Raw genomic sequence first — 18,004 nt, forward strand, 5'->3', positions numbered from 1 at the left:
AAACAGATGATTCACCCGTCCATTCCCTCCATGGACCGGTACCCAATTCATCGCCGGCAGAGACCGATCTAGATGGACAACAGAATACCACGATTATTCAGTGGATGGCCACATGCCAAGTCGGCATTACATATATAGAATTGATGGACAACAATAGGCAAACCGTGCCACCGGAAACCAATATTAAAGCGTTAAACGGCCCAGGCCAGCACAACAGCTCTGCTCTCTTTGAAAAAAGAATTTACCAAACGAACCTTTTTAACCCCACCCACCCAGACCGTCCTAAGCCAGCAATCGCTAAGAGGCTTCGAGATGCATCGAGGCTAAACTAGTGATTTCAAGAGAAGGCAATATGCGGTGCATCACAAGGAGTCGTCAGCTGCTAGCGGGGTGGGTCACACCAACTTGTCTAGAGGTCACATGCTGGTGTCCAGGGGGTCTCCAGGCTCGGCTCCATCTGGGGCAGACTCCACCCTAATGATAGGGACATGCACCCAGAGAATTAACTGCGCACAGGCCAAAGTGGCCCACAGCAGACCTGCTGTCCATTAAATCTTTTTCACCCTTTTCGCAAGCGGCAACAGGTTCATTGCTTTTATAAAGATCCTACACTGCACCAACATTGGTCCAATCACTACCAGCCTCTCGCATCCTCAGATAAAGGAGACCTAAAATTTCAAAAAAAAAAAAAAAGTCCCTGCGGATGGTCACAGCCAGACATTAATGGCGACTGCAATACAAAAACCGAATCCCATAGAACCCTTTCGAGTGACAGGGGAACGGCGTGCTTTATTCCAGGAGGGGGCTTCCGCGACGGTAGGTGTCCACCCAAACCCATCCACCTTCATGTCTTTTGGAGAACTCGAAGAGTCAATACAACTCGGGAAGCCACCAAAACAATACAGATCCCCTCCACAAACAAATTTATTTCGCCAGCTGAAGACAACCCAAGATGCCCCAGAACACAAACGCACAAAAGCGGAAGCAGACGGCCTTTAAACCATAGTCGCTAACTCCATTTCATTCCAAGAAGCAGTTTTTCTCGAGAAGATAAACTCGGAAACTTTAAGCATAACGCGTGTTATAATATTTCTTGCAAAAAAAGTGAAATAACAAGTCGAGAAGCTTTCGGAAAAGACAAAAGAACACATCAACATGGTCAAGCATTACAGAAAAAAGGACTTTTCAAACACAAGGAAAATACTCGGTATATCTTAGCACGATATCACAATAAGCTCCCCCTTTATGGGTGACAGTTTGAGAATATCAGCATACTTTGTAGATACCATCTGCTGGCTTCATCGTGGCGATGACATTTTGGTTATTTTCAACATATGGACAGACACTTCTTTTCAACCAGCAATTGACGCGCCTCGGTTTTAACCCCACTAGCTGTGTCATTGCCCCAACCATATCATATGTTTAACTTCCATTGCCGTTAATCCATCCATTTCATCAAAAACTATCCGCTCGAGCCAACCCCTTCATTTGAATGACATAATAATGTCCCCCCAACGGACTTAAGGCGCGACTATCTTTCCTCATTCTGAACAAGACTTGACTTTTGAGCTAATTGAGCTAACACACCACAGGAGCTAAAGAACATGGTATCTCCAGCACAGGGAACTCGGAGAAAAGATGGACATTGTAATCACACACAAACTTCACGATACAATTAACATCATCGAAAGACATTATAAAGAAAGGATATCTCGAGTCTTTCCAATAGACAAATGATAAAAACAGAGTATCTTATGGGTCTTTCAGTTTCATAGCAGAAAATTAAAGAGAAATCCAGAAGTTGATGCCATATGGGAAGTCCGTACCTACATTACATATACCCAAACACAGCATGCAGCAGAATATAACTCTTTGAGTTTCTCCCCCATCACCACACACCCTATCCTGATCAAACAAAACACCAACAAAGTGAACAAAGTGATTTTATATTAACCAAACAAGCATAAAATCCACAGGAAAATAACGCCTGGCATACAGGCAACGACAGTTCAAATATGGGCATGCAGAACACACATTCTGCCAGAGAGAAGACTGACGTTGTGGCCAAAAGAAATCAATGATACTGCTATGTGCTAACACCTTATGCAGTCAAATATAGGCAGCCAATCTTTAGTAAATCAATCAAAGAGAAACAAAAGCAAAAGGACCAATTCTATAAAATAGACAAGAAAGACATCACGATCATGTGCACAAAACATAAATACCTAACAAAATGAAGGCATCACCGAGTACACACAAATGAAGTACTATATTAGAGTGATACCCGAAGAAGCGGAAGAGAAGAAATGATTCACCCAACAAAATAATAGAATATGCAGCCAAGGAAGAATATAAATAAATGCAAATCGAAAAAGACATCATATATAGAGTAAATGCCTCCAGAAAGCAAACAAATTTCCCAAATTCTCAACAAAACAAATAATACGTTATTAGCACAGATTGGTGCACAAAAAGAAAAGGAAACAACCAGAGTGAGTAAGCGAGCAAGCAACAAAGGGAGAATGAGAAAAGAAGCCAGCAAAATATCAATTATAAATGCATATATGGTCCTCGATGCTTTAACAAACTAAAATCATGACTCTTTAACTCCCATGAAAGTTCAAGACTGGAAACCAAAAGAAAAAAAAAGGGATCTTAGGCAGAATAAATGCATCAAACAATGGACCATAAGGTTGATATCCAGATATCCACCATGCCCCTCAAAGAAAGAATGCACAAATATGCTGTTCAATCAGACAAAGGTCAGATCATGCACCCGGAAACAGCATATGTAGTTCTAACAAAAAAACAGTGGTACAACAGATCATCAATGCATGTACTCCACACCATTATCATGTCTAACGCTCAAAACAGGACATAAAATTAAAAAGACAGGCAATTGCGCTGATCCGCATTTCAGGAAGCTACTTCCATTCAGAGATTTTAATAGATATGAAAACTGAAGGGAAAGAATGACAACTTCAACATCAGCGCCAACCAAGACAGGGCCAATCAAGGTTTCTGAATGAACACTAGATATAAGCTAACTGTATTGAAAGGGAAATTTCTTGCACAACAGAAATGATAGAGCACCACAACAACCAACTAATGTCCCAAAGTTTCATTTGGAAAAGCACAGGCCTAACATGAATGAGCTTCAGGAAGTGGGTCGACAACAGATCCAGGTATGCCTGTGGACATGTTTTCAAGTCATTCAGAAGTTCATAATCAAATAAGTAGGTTTCCAGAGGGTAGTTCAAGCACAGAGACTACAACTATTGGCTTATGGTCCCCCTGGCATGGCGCCACTCCTTTAGCAGGAAAGAGGATAGCACTCAAAAATAGTTCAAACATTCATGCATCAGCTGCAAAGAATATTCTACATATACACAAGATAATAAATCAGAGGGACACAGATGCATGCTCGTGCACATGACCTATAAGAAGAAAAACAGGTGTTGGAAAAAAAAGGGAAAAGTAATTCTTTATTCAAAATTTTAACGGAATAGGAAAGACACTATTTTGATAAGACGTAAAACTGATGCTTACATTGCTAGTTATTTACAGAGCATCAGCGCAAACAGAAACTCCGCTTCAATAAACACTACCTGCCACTGGCAGGTCATCAAAGCTCCAAAGATCCATCGGCCCATCCTGGGTAACATCTCCATTGCACAGGGTTTCAATGGATTGGTCAGGACTCCCTTCCAAGTAGGGGATCTGAAGGAACTTCATATAGGTCTCGAAAGCAGACAGCTCCTCTGATAATTTCACAGCATTTTCTTCAACTGCCTTGACACCTTCTAATGCCTTCTTCTCATCCCCATTTCCATTCAGAGCAACATCAGTAAACTTTGATTCCTCACACTCAACCGTGGGCCCAAAGAAAGCAGAAGATATCTCAGGTGGAGTTTTGGGATCTCGCTCCCACGAGAAATCAGAACAATCAAACGAATTACTACCCTCATCAGACTGCATAAAACCTTTGAATTCACTTTCAGGATCGGAGAACAAACCTGTGAAACTGGGTTTATTCATCATATAACCACTGTCACCATTATAACCAAAACTTCTGCACAGATTTGGATCAGTGGACTCCCCAAAGCCCGATTGCATCTTAGCATTCACAGACACATGAGAGATCATTTTATTACCGGCCTTCTTAAGGTTGTTCTCCTTGGCTGACTGAATCCTCTGTTTCTGTGAAGAAGGAGACTCATCAGGGAAGTTCACCTTAGCTTTCTTACCGCGAATCTTCCGTGCTTCAGCATCATAGGCTCTTGCTGCCTCCTCAGCAGTATTAAATGTCCCAAGCCAGACACGAACACCCTTTCTTGGGTCTCTGATCTCAGCAGCCCATTTGCCCCAGGGCCGCTGACGGATCCCCCTGTACATGTTCTTTCTCTTTCTCTTTGCACTCCTTTCAGCAAGGCCCGTGAACTCTGGCGACTTGACAGCAGACCCATCTGCAATCCATACAACAAGCCAGCTAACTGTTAGTAATTTGCTGGCGGAAATGTACAAAGTAAAAGAGAAGTGTCGCAGAACCAACGGAGCACGAGATGCCAGGTAAATTTCTGTAGAAAGGAAAATCGTGTACAGAACCAAACAAAGGAGTAAGAATTTGCCTTTTCCTCTTCAGAAGAGAACATAAATTGACAATCAGTCCATGAAATCCAAACAACAAAAGCAAATCCGCACCATTCGCTTCTTAATATATATTATATAATATGACAAAGGAAATTACTACCAAAAAAATAACTTCGAGCCCGAAAAAAAAAAAAACCTAGAGCGGAAGAGACCCGCGCAGCGTACCTAAACAATTGAAATCGTGTATTTCATCCACGATTTTGGGCACAGAAACAGCGGAAACCGAAAGGTTCTCCTTGCTAAGCTGGGCAAACCCTTACAAATTTCAGACAAAGAAAAGAGGAAAAGAAAACAAGAATCTATGAGTAGTCTACCTTCACAATTAGAAAAAATTTCAAACCGACAGCCACTTCCTTGTTTGACATCAAAAGACTTTCTTAAAGTTCAGCATAATTTTTTTATAAACCCCCCCACCCCCCCAAAAAAAAACCTTCAAAAATGAAAAATGTCAAAGCAAGCTTAAATTTCCTGCATAAATTATAAAAGCGGAAAAAAGAAACATGAACTCCGCGAGAATCGGCATCTCCTTTTTGCCATCAATGATCGGAGGAAGTGGTGGGGTAAAATGATCCAAAGAAGCGGGGAGGGGTAGCCATGAATGCAACCAGCCAAGACACCGCCTCCCCCGGATCACTATCGCCTTCATCGATTGCATCGGTTTGAACACAAAAGGATCAGCAGAGCCAAAATCGCAGGGTAACAAGGGGAAAGAGGAACAAAAAAGAAACGAAGATTTTCCCCTCTTCCGTTAGAGCTTACCGACCCAAGTTTCCAAAACACCATCTTGCTTCCACTCTCCTACTTCCAACCCCGGCCAAGTTTTTTTTTTTTAAAAAAAAAAAAATCAAAAAACAAAAATTCCAAAGGGAGCAGCTTCAAGAGAAAAACATCACGAAAGTAACAAAAAACCAAAAGAATCGTCTTTCTAATGCTTTAGGAAAGTGTGAGCGCCATTCTCACCGGAGGAGGGCGAGGAAAAGGCGGGATTCGCGAAGGAGAAGGGCTTGATGTCGACGACCTCCTCCTCTTCGTCGGACTCGTCCTTGAACTCACGGAAGTCAGCCTCGAAGTCGTCATCGACGCCGATCACGGGCTGCTTGACGGGCTTGGAGGCCTGGTAGTCGGGGACAGCACGCAGAAACTGCTCGGCGGCGAGCCTCCTTCCACGAGCAGTGCTCGGGATGAAGTCGGAGATGATGGCACCTCCACACATCCTCTCCCCTTCAGATCTTGGGCGGTTATGACAAGGGAAATTATCTCCGAAAAGCTCTGCAGAACCTCAGAGAGCGAAGATAAGACCAGAGAGGAAAAGAAGAACTGGCCACTTTATTATTAGATGGAGAGGGAGAGAGGGGGAGGCAGAAAGGGAAAGGGGAAGCGAGAATACCGAAAGTTGGGGAGCGCCGAGTGGAGACTTTTAAAGGCAGAGGGAGAGGGGTAGTTGGTCACACCGCACCGCAAGATGAGACGTGGCGTGAGAGAGAGAGAGTGGGGAGGGAAAGAACGGTAGAGAGCGCGTGTTGCGTGCGTGCGTGTGGCCATGTGTTGGTGTGGAAGGACGGAAATGTCCCCACATTCCCCTCGCACCTTCTTTTTTTAAAAACAATTAAAAAAATCCTTCAGATGACCAGCAAAACCCCTTCACATAAATATCTGAACGATTCTTTACTTTTAAAATAAATCGATTTTTTTACCTGAATGACTCTTTGCGTTCTTAATAAATAAAACTCTGTAAATAAATTGGAAATACTACATGTATATATAACAGATCCGGGCAGACATTTCATGGCTCAGCAGGCACAGAGGCAGCATGTCAGTTTGCTTCATCTCATTTTTGTTTCCTAACGATTCTGTTTTTCCTCTTACTATTTTCTCATCACAACTTTCCACGAGCTTCTCTATAAAAGTTGCTTATAATTCAAATCTGAATAATATACTTAAGTTGTGCAACTCGCATATGCATACAAAACAGAGTTAATCATCACTTGTCATAAATTTGGCATTTTATCCAAGAAAAAAGACAGACCCAACCGTAAGAGTTGTTTGTTGTCTAAGTTGATACAAGTTAAAATCCTTATAAATGTAAGTATACCTACAATCTAACAAGCGAAGATACATGATCATTTTTTTCTTAATCAAATCAACTTGATTGAGAAGTCACGGGATGTCTCGTATAAGGTTATTTCTCCAAACTTGAAAAAAAAAAAAAAAAAAAAAAAAAAGTTTTATGCGTAACGCTCTTTTAATAAAAAAAAGTGTTTGTCAAACAACTCAAGATCAACATGTAAATATATAAATATACACAAAAGACCCTGACTTGTTCCAAACAATTTTAATATATTATTTCTTCAGATATTTTCGCCTCTATCGAATCATATTTAATGATAATTGTTTGTGTTTATCTATGTATTTGAGAAATGTATAAAAAATGGTTGTTTTTGATAAAGTTGACAATGTTTCGTATGTGACATGGGAAAGGAAAAATGACTGTTCATTCTCTTCATGGGTACGTCTAAATTCCCATCCAAAAAGTTTCTTGAATCTTGGTATAAAACTTGAGGAGCCAAAGGGATTTGCCCCACTTACTGTTTGTTTTAGGGGGAAAATCTATCCTCAAGTCGAATCACAGTCAGCGCTCGTTACCCAGTCTTTCATCTCATAGCCTTTTTAGTTTGATTTTCTTTTACTAAGATGACGCGCATGCCGTCCCCTCATCTGGTTAAAACCCAAGGACTACCCGTATATAATGGTTCTAGCTTTTACCTACATACGTATTGAATATTAATTTTGGCTTTTCTTTTTTACAAGTCTAGTTGTCTTAATCGTACTTTATAGTTTATATATATTTCTGTATGTGGAATTGCTACCCTATATTTATTTTGGTGTGAGGATGGGAAAACATTTTTCTATTGCAAAAAGCGGGGATTTTTCTTTCTTTCTTTCGTTTGTTTGTTAAATTAACTTGGTGTGCTCATGACGGAGCAGGCCCCGATGGTTCCATAATTATTGCGTAGGGAGAAATCAAAAGCCCCAGAAATGGGGGTATAAACCTTATTTGCCCATTTTTTTTTATTCTTGTTCGTTTTAAGGAACATGATTATTTATATAGTTAGGTCGATTCTTGTCCGCCAAATTGACAAATTTTTTTTAATAAAAAGAAAGGAAAGGTTGGAAAGAGATTTTAAAAGAAAAGGAGCACCTAAACTAAACTAAACTGTTTATATAGCGCAAGTATAGGTCAAATTGCTGCTCCCTTTGGTTTCGGTTTTAGTAAATCAACATCTCCAGGCCGGAGCGGAGCAGAGAACCCAGCTAATAAATAAAAACGAGTCAACTTTCCCCCTCTCTTCTCTCTTCTTTTGTTCTTTGACACGGCTACGGCTGGCTGAACCCGTCATTCCACGCAGATGATGTTTATTTAAAAATTGCTGGTTCCCCTAGATATTTTGTCCAACAAATCGTCAAAAGATGAGGGACGGCTAGGGGGCACGAAGAATCTTTGGAGGGCGTTCTGGTCAGAGCGATAAAAGAAGGGTCATTTAAAGGGGTTCTTCGGGGATAATAAAGGAAGGGTCATTTAAAAGGTTCTTCGGGAGGGTGGGCCCACAAGACGACGAATTAGGAGGAGGGGATGCATTCATTCCCTATGTTATGTTATGTAAGTAAAAGTCCAAGATTGGGGTTGCTTGAAGGGAAGCTCGACACTCACGTAGTCACGTGCCCGGCCCCTTCCCTCCGAGTTAGAACGGTTCGGATCTTGAATTCCAATAACGGTTCTTGGGTAAAAGCCAAGCATGAACAAATTGACAAGGCTCATCCCTTTTTTCTTTCAAATCCCCTTTTCCATCCATTGGGTAGAAAAATAATGTAGCGCGAGTCCAACACATTTCTTTCTTTAGTACAAAAACAAACTTTACGGTTTATTTTGTTTCATCGATTTGGTTTCAAACAAGCCATTAATCAGATGAGATGGGTAGCATCTGGTTGGAGGGTGGTCTCGTCATCCTTCTATTGTGCCAAATCTGATGGCATGGTGAGCTTTTGCAAGGGTCCCCAATGTTTGTGTTGGCCCCATTTGCAATCCTTCCTTTTGCTGTTCGAGTTCGACACCCATTAATATCCAAGATGCTGAGATTCCTCATGCTTGGCTTGGGGCTCTCTCCCTCCGTGGAGATCTATTATGCTCAAAACATGTCGTTAATGGGGGGCATCGGGTGAGCTAACTTGCTTTTTTCTTTCTTTCTTTCTTTTTTTTTTTTTTTTAAAAAAAAAAAAACATTTGAGAGAGAGAGAGAGAGAGACACACACACACACACACATAGAGAAATGTTCTCGTCAACCCTGCATGTGATGTGCCCTCTTTTTCCTTTTTTATGACTTTGGGAAGAATACATCTGCTCATATCTTTTATTTATTTCAATTGGCAGCCTGTCACTTTTTTCCCTTTTGTTTTATAGGGGAAGAGAAGATATTTCTTTCCTTGGGTGGACTGACGACATGGGCATGGGATCGCAATTTACAGTCGAGGATTCAAGCAAGCTACCCAACAATTTTGAAAAAGCATGACCAACAACAGAGGCCGTACATAGCATCTAGAAGACCGATTAATTAAGTTGGACGACCCGAACCAGGAAGCAAAGCCCAAGCTCCAAAAGCAAACTCTAGTTCCATGTGATGATGGAAGACTCGCTTCTTCTCCACCCGACTCACATGCCATATACATTATGTTTAGTGTATATGCGCCTACAGAGAATTTTACATGTATGGATCCGGATCAAACTGAAGGCAGCAGAAGAACAAATATGGAAGGGACGAATGAATTGCTATAGTATAGTCCCAACCGACATGCCCCCTTGAATGCCAAGCATCGTATCGTACAGAAGGAGCAGGAGCAGGAGCAGGGCTACTGTACTGGGAATTGCATTTCAAACTGAGGTTGGTTGGTAAACTGTGACTCCTCCCAAGGCTTCTTTCTAGAAGCAAAGCAAGCCCATCCATTACTTGTCTTCATTTTATCTTTGAACTAATAAGTAACATTCAACCAAGCCTCGCAATGCAATGCAAAAAGAGGGTTTCACCTATTCATTTCTCTTCCCCGAAAAGTCAATTGTCCATGATCAATCACAAAAAATACAAATTTTTGCATAAAAGGAACGGCATGCATAGATACCAATATTAAAATTATTACTTACTCGTGCTCGACTCATTGAAAATTTTACATATTATTGCTCTCTTTACTTAACCGCCATAATAATTTGTCGCTGTGTTTTCAAGAGCGGAAAAGTCATCATAGTACGAACAAGTATTTATTGAAAAAAAGGAAAGAGGAGTTTCGTCGTCTGAAGTCCTAAAAAGGCAAAGTCGTTGACATCTAAATTGAAGTGATGGGATTGAAAGTTTTCAAAACTTTGCTCGCAAAAAATCTTTTTAAAACTTGTGGAAAAACGAATCATCACCAAGAGTTCTAACGTGGCGATCTTAATGTCTCTCATCTTTAACAAGTTTCTGATGAAGGAACGTGTGATCTGGATCCACCTACGAAGAGGTGCAACTTTGTAACTCGAAACCGATCCTTCGTTTACTGCGTTGAAGGAGAGGTAACGTGGAGGAGAGGGGGCCCCACCCATCCCATGCTTTGAAAATACGAGTTGGATCGCACGACCGGACAAAACCCGTGCTCGGGGAACATGTAGTACACTTTCTTTTGGAAAGACTCAATCATAGAGTGTATGGCTGTTTTCATATACACATTCATCGCTACCACCACCTAAGCACAGCACTCAATCATATCTTCTTTTTTAAGCCCATACATATGGACAAACAAATTGACCATTAATGTGTTTTACTTCTTTGCTCCATTGAAATTAATTAGTTGCTTTTTCATTTTCTCCTCTTCTAACGAAGTAACATGAATTACAGTTATTAAAAAAAAAAAAAAACCAAGCGACTCTCATGAAATTAAATGATTTTTCTCATTGCGGAGTGCGATGGTGGATCATCACTGTTTTCCGTAAACATATTTTAGAATCGATTGTGGAACGTGGTCCTTAGCCCTTTTCCTTGCCTCTTCTTCCACAATAGTTTGCGCGCCCCCCCACACACACGCAAATACGTTTTAAGTAAACAAATAATGAAGGTTGCCGTCGATCGTTCCACAAAAGAAGAAAGGTGTTCTATTTGAATTTGAACGCAAATGGACCGAGTAATTCGTTTTGCTGCAAATTGGTCTGTTCAGAGGAGAAACTTTCAAGTCCCTCACGTATAAAATGATGCTTCATACTTAGATTGGCACACATACTTCCACAATTTTCAGATGCATAAGAAGAAAGAAAATTAAGTTTGTCTTGTTAAAGAGAAATCGTGTGCACATACACACGCTCAAAACGTGTATTTATGGGCAACTGAATTCGGTTCAAACTAATTAATCAACTTGTATTGCCAGATATTTATTAATCGTCACTTCTACGTCAATCCCACGTTTAACAACTTATAGTTGTCATTCATTCATTCATTTATGGTGAGAAAAATCTTTTAAAGGAAGAGGCGGGGGTTGTTGTTATAGTGAATCTAATGCACTATCTGCCCCAACGACAAGCCATTTGAGATCTCAACCGTTGAAATTAATTACTGAGCTGAGCTGAGGTAAGGTAAGCTCGTTGGAACTCGTTCCAGAAGGTCAAGCTGGGCCTTCACTTAGAACTCTGTTCGACTGACCGAGCCCGTCATTTTCTGCTGTCAAAGGGGTTAGAGCGACGACAGACGCGCAGAAGTTTCTGTCGATAGTTTGGCTCTTCAACTTTTGACTTGTTTGTCTCCAAGATTTTAAATCTGACTGAACATGTCATTTTCATTTGAGAAAAAAACAGGGTTCACCTGTTAAAAGTAAGTAAAGACACATGTCCCGTTTCAACATCTGAATCCACACTTCTTCTTCTTCTTCAAAGCCCACTGAAAGAGCGCGTGTGGACCCTTCCTAGACGGGGGAGCAGGCGACTTCTTCAAGAACCTAGTCCCTTATCTTAGGCCGGACCTGCTTTTTTTGACCTTTGCCTGACGAAGACTCTTCTTAAACTATACTGCAGTCTGCAATCAAAGCCCGTCTAAATGAGCAAGTTAATTGGACTAAGTATGCATGTGTTCTACCATGTCAGTAAGATATATAAGAGAGAGAGAGATTGATTTAAGAGAGGGGGAAGGAAAAAAGAGATATCGAGAATCCTAGTTAGTCCTGCAAAATTTCGGTAGTAGTCAGGATCTACTTTTCTTATACAAGGACACGCTCCCAAACACTCCGAATAATGCAGTGGCTCAGCTCAGTATTGGCTGAGGCTCAATCTGCGTCAAGTGAGCCAAAGATTAGGTGAAGCTTGCCTTGCGTTGAGCAGCCTGCCCTGCCCAGCTTCATCTTTTACTAAGTAGATTCAAAGTGCTGGGATAAGGAAATTAATAATAAATAGATGAAATTTGGACATTTTTTTGAGAAGCTTTCTATTAGTTTATTTCAACTTTGGCAGCTTAATAGGCGTAGGATTTGGAGGTTGGGAAATTATATTATATTTGCATATTGATTTTCCTTTCAGCACCTGGTTTTGGAATTCCCACCCTTCCCCAAAGAGAAGAGAGAAAAGAAAAAGGGAGGTTCTTTGGCCGCATTTCAGGAATATACCCTTTGTTGGCGAATTTCACTTCAGTGCACGATGGACAGTGACGGGAAGAAAGCCCAAATATCTCGCATCTTGTTGAACAGGGGAACTGGATGGGAAAATAATGTGCTGGAAAGTGGGTAGGTGGTGTTTGGTGGTCATTTCCAACAAATACTACACCTAATGGCAGGTGGATTCAGATTCCTAGGGGCTAACCCCTTCTTCCTAAATTATGGTTGACAAATAATATTGCATTCCCAGAAATTGGTGGATCTTCAATTAATAGATCACCTAAACTTAAACTACGTATCATATAGCGATCGAAGACGAGTAGCCGTCCTGGTGATGCCCGCGAGGGTTCTTAAGTCTCGCAGTTTTCAGTGCATCGACTTTTTAAAGCAAGTGAAAAATCAATTTTCATAGTGTAATTTATGTGATTTCAAGCTTGTTTCCTGCTAATTAAACGAACTGTTGCATGTGCTGCGTCGTTACCCCAAGTGCAAAGATATTATCTATTCGTTAATCTGGTCCTATTCTTTAATACAAATGATTTTTCAAGGATACGGCGACTTTTTTTGTTTTTTCGCCAACATGTATTTTCTTGTTCATATACTCTTGTTACGAAAGCACATGGTTTTTAACCGACCGAAAATTATGACATATATTCTTATGCAGGAAAAGCTTCTGGGAATATTTGCTTTGCCTCGTGATTCTTTCGACTTTTACAACTTTCTACGACCCTCTCTCTTTCTCACACAGAAAGTGAGGCCTATATATAACTCTTTGAGGCGCTAATATTTTAAAGTTGAGACTCTTGAAGCATAAGAATGTTGTCTACAAATGATTCTTTAAGTTTATTATGGAAAAAAAAAAAGGAAAGACAACTCCTTTGTATTGGCATTTTTTACATGCTACTTTTTCTTTTGCCCGATCTGTATACACTTCGGAGGGACTTCATACGAAAAGTTCCACTATGCTTTCCTCAGTTCATCCCTGATCTCAAGAATCCAACTACATACAATAAACACAAGCGGCTCTAAAATAATGTCCCAGGTATTTTTCTGCTTATGCGTTCCCATATTTAAATCCACTCATTTCAAACATTATTCTAAAACCGTTGGCGTAGGTCTGGTTGTTTCTCAGAATTGCAAATAAGAACACTAGCTTTATTGTTAGTAGCTTTTCAACGTTTCGATTTTATTGAAACAGTTCTATCGATATAAAAAAACAAAAACGACAATCGTCAATTGGCAGTTGGGGTTCAGGATCGCAATGTTACGTGGACGCGTGGGCAGCGAGAAATTGATGGATCTCCAACTTTCATCTGCTGCACTGCATGTGTTTATAATACAACAATTATTAACATTTCCATCTTTACATTTGTGTGGTGTTCCAAATTCTCATCTCGCGAACTCACCAGACTCTCATCGGCGCGTTCCTTGGAAGCAGCACCTTAGCAGAGTTAACTGCATGGGTGACGTAGTATACTCTTAAAATGAAGATTTAAAATTCTCATTTGATCGGTAGTTGTGCACTCATAAAACAACGTACCGAGCAACCTCGATGGCGCTGTGCACTCATAAAACAACGTACCGAGCAACCTCGATGGCGCCATGCATGCGTGTCTCTTTAGTATTCGAGAGTCGGGAACACATGGCCCATTGCTTGCCTCGTGCGCCGCTCGTCTCGGGGTTTGCATATTTTGTCTCTCTCACACAACGCAAAAGATATCTCGCTTTCAGAACCCTTCCCTCGGAGATGTATAACTTCCACTATTTTACTCCGTTAGTCAATCAAACCACCAGTGTATTTCTCCATCATAGGTTAGAAAAAAAGACAGTTTCGGCACAATTTTCGAGGTATTGCTCGCTCTCCCATGCCATGAACAATATGTATGGAAAGTATAAATGCTTCGTCAATGGTGTCGCCTAAATAGTCGGGGGAATTTACTGTTGTTCGTTTGTCTGTGGAGAAGGAGAAGGAAAATGAAAAAGCAAGAACGGGAACCTCCGCCTTTGCTGATATCTGTTTTGCGGGTACAAGTTTCACTTGTTTGGTTGCAATGGCATGCTAATAAACTTGGGAGGCTGGGATCCACGAGGTCCTTACAATGGGTCTTGTTGCTCTGCCTTTCATTTGCTCTGCCTTTCGGCTCCATGTGGTGGTGGATTGGTGGCTGCACGACAACACCAATGATTGAAACGCCATGGGGACCTCTTTCATGAAATGGGCTCCCTAGCGATCGACCGGCCGGCGGACTCGATCCTGCCCATATGATAGATATGCCTACAGGCTTTCGAAATAAAAGAAAGTTAGTCGGCTTGATGGAAAGTTTAAAGTCCGGTTATCTCAGTTCGATTTTTTCATGAGCAATATTCTTATAAATTTGTAAATGGTTACAAACACAATCTCAAAACATCCCCTTGTCTAATAGCCTCTTTTTTTACAACTATGGATCATACCATTTCAGCATTTCGTTTCTCGTGACTGAAGAGCCAACGTTGAAATGACTTCTTCCATGTATCCGCTGATATCTGGTATGCAGTCAAACCAGCCTTCCTCGGCTGATAGACTCCAGTATTTGGCCTTAGTAGCTAATTGGATACTCAAATGTTCACATTTAATCTGTTGTGGCCGGTATAAGGCCCGGTGACACATTTAGTTGTCTAATTAGAAGTAGTTTGAAAGGAGATGGAATCGGACACGTAGTTTTTAAGTATTATTCCAATACGAGATGTAATGTTCTACTTTATGACGTTGGAGGAAAGTAGGTATTATTCATGGGTACGGACTATGGAGTAGTAGGTGATCCGAACCCTCTTGATGGCGATGCATGTTAAGTCCCGAGGACGCGAGCTGCTTTAGGAAAGGAATTACCAGTAAGTTTCATGTGCAATATTAATTGCATTACACATTATTTAGAACTCAACCTTGGTTTTCTTTTTTTGGAAATTAGATCTTTAAGGGGCCACCCGTAGATGTAGTTAAGAAAAAAAAAAGAACTGATAAAATTTCCCTTAGATCATGCGTTTACCTAGAAAACTTTGTAAATATAAGCGGCTGAGACTCATAAACCATAGCACAACGAACACGAGGGAACTTAATTTTTCCTTGAAACGTATATACCTAAGAAATTTTCTTTCCAGTTCTCCTAGCCTTATGTTGGAACGAACTCGTAGATTCACTCCCAGTTGCAGGCAACTGTATCTTTTTCTAGAATTATATAAAATTTATTCACAAAATTTTTACTTGTACAACTTACTACAACTGTATCTTTTTCTAGAATTATATAAAATTTATTCACAAAATTTTTACTTGTACAACTTACTACAACTGTATCTTTTTCTAGAATTATATAAAATTTATTCACAAAATTTTTACTTGTACAACTTACTATCATGTGAGGCCCAAGGGGTCGACGTTCCTTTCGTAACAGCCACACAAATTCTAAAAAGGATTGCCACAGCGGGATTTTGGGACCAACCTGGGCCATATTGGTGCTCAAATTTTCCATGCGCCAATATGGTTAATGAATAAAATACACTTAGTTTACATTGAAAAGAAAACTTTTTTGTTAAAGACCAAATTTGAAATGAGAAAAAATAAAAAAAGCTTTAGAAATTAGAAGGCATTCTGCTTTAATGAATTACCAAAATATCATTCTCTCTTTAACTATGCACGGTGCACCCGGCACGCACGTAACTTTCTCTCATTTTAGAATATACTAGTCAATAAAATTGGGAGACATGTACGAGACACGAACCAAACTGAATAACGTCATCTCATTTAAAGAGCTGCAACTGTGCTTCAAGTGGGAGAAGGCGGCCATCCTTGCTGGCTGCAACAGTAGTTCTACACAAAAGGACGTTCCCTTGCGCAATTAAAAGCTCCTTTCTCTATCAATTTAAATTCACGGATAGCGGTGGGCTGCAGTTCATGAGGCTGTAGTGTGCATGAACATGAGCAGATAAAGTAAGGCTTTAGTTGCTGCGTACATTATCACAAATATCGAGCAGCAAACTTCCAAGAGTTGAGGGCCTGAAACCAAGATTTCCTACTGTTGGCTTGAGTTAAAAATTTCAACACGCAATTGTTTCGGCATTGGAAATTAATCATCGTTTTCCCACCTGTTCATATGATCAAACTTGCAACTAGCTACAATCTCAAGCTGTTGACGACAAATTATAGTGAGTACTTGGAAACCACCCATTTTGTTTTTCATTTTAATACGAAGCGAAACAAACATGTCATTTTCCTTTGAGGTCGCAATCCTGATCTTCATATCGATCGCCAGGACTGTAATCAGTGGATACGCAGCAGTTATATCATCCAGGAAAAAACAAAGAACAAAAAGCAAAAGGTGGGAGGTGGGTGGGTTGGGCCATGCACCATGTGGGTGGGACACGCTAGCTAGCTGGGCTTGAATTGATGATGGTGAAGAAATGAGTGCATGAACCTAATTTGTAGTTTTACCGGCCTTCTTTTCTTGTTGGCCGAGTGGTAAAAAACTTTTTTATATTCCTTGGGGATGCGTGAGGACAAGATCCCTCTCTTTCTTTCTCTCTCTCTCTCTCTCTCTCTCTCACACACACACACACACACGTACAAACTGGGTGCTTCTGGTTTCTTTCTTCGTTTTTCGACCTGTCCCATGGACATATTCTGAGCGGTCTATTTGCCAAGAAATCGCATTTGAAAAAATCCTGTTTTCTTTCAGTAAGAAACAGTTCTGTTTAATGGTTAAGAAGCTCTACCAGCCATATTAAGACCTTCTTATATATGTATCTTAAATAAGCATTTCAATCACCAATTACTTATAAAATATTGAACCTTTCCATTTACATTTCTATAACTAGTTTCTTATAAATACGTCCGTAGTTCCAGAATTTTTAATATCTAGGTATATATATGTATACTTTAGTTTCCCGACTAAAGTAATTTGCGTTGGAGCGAGCACATGATAGAACCACACGAATTAAATAATCACGCCTACGTCTAGCATCCATACGTTACATAAAGCTTCTCGGCATGTAAGGCACTCGATCGCAGAGATTTTCACTTTGTTCCTTTTTGGACAGTACCATTTAAGTTTGTCTGCATAGAAGTAGAAAATACTGATTCAAGTCTACGGTGTTCATAAGGGCTAGCGGCGGAGCGACATGAAAGAGAAGAGGGGCACACGCCCTCCCTAACTTTTCAAAAACTTTACCTAACTAAACGCATCTGTTATCTTTACATGTTAGTGCTCTTTTCCATTAATTAAAAATTTAGAGACTAGTGCCCTCTCACCAAAGATTCTGGCTCCACTACCATAGCCAAAATGTGAAAAAATGAACCAGCCTATCTATCTATCATCCATGATCTACACGGCCAGGGGAGTGGAATTAACTGGTAATTAAGTTGAAAAAATTAATCTACGAGACTCCAATGAGAAGAAGGATCCTGTCATCTACATGCAACTTGCCTATGGAAAACGTACATTCTTTTCCTTAGTGGTGTACACGAGACGCGCGCAAACAAGAGAAGATGGTGATTGGCGATCGATACTCGTGGGGAGCTGCATCATATAATAATGAATGATTTCATTAAAGGATGAATGTCGAGTATGCAAATGTGAACGCCATTGACATTGACAACAATATTGAAGCTTTACATATATATATATAATGTGGGAATAGTCCCTTGGTCCACTACCAGCTGACGCGCTTAGA

At 40.5% G+C, this 18,004-nt stretch overlaps 1 protein-coding gene across 2 annotated transcripts; it reads right to left on the bottom strand.

Annotated features, from left to right (window-relative positions):
- Positions 1 to 1,651: 1,651 nt before the first annotated feature.
- LOC116263898 (ethylene-responsive transcription factor 1-like) lies at positions 1,652 to 6,047 on the bottom strand. 2 transcript variants are annotated; one of them, XM_031643717.2, is made up of 3 exons: positions 5,611 to 6,047; positions 3,609 to 4,466; positions 1,652 to 1,905 (listed from the first exon to the last, which is right to left on the bottom strand). In XM_031643717.2, the coding sequence occupies exons 1-3, from the start codon at positions 5,861 to 5,863 to the stop codon at positions 1,901 to 1,903; spliced, it is 1,116 nt and encodes a 371-aa protein (XP_031499577.1). In that variant the 5' UTR covers positions 5,864 to 6,047; the 3' UTR covers positions 1,652 to 1,900. The 2 variants fall into 2 exon arrangements, with proteins under 2 accessions (XP_031499577.1, XP_031499576.1); XM_031643716.2 differs by having other exon boundaries at positions 3,550 to 4,466; positions 5,611 to 6,046.
- Positions 6,048 to 18,004: the final 11,957 nt, after the last annotated feature.

The sequence above is a fragment of the Nymphaea colorata genome, chromosome 11 (genome assembly GCF_008831285.2).
Source record: "Nymphaea colorata isolate Beijing-Zhang1983 chromosome 11, ASM883128v2, whole genome shotgun sequence".
NCBI classification, from domain to species: Eukaryota; Viridiplantae; Streptophyta; class Magnoliopsida; order Nymphaeales; family Nymphaeaceae; genus Nymphaea; species Nymphaea colorata.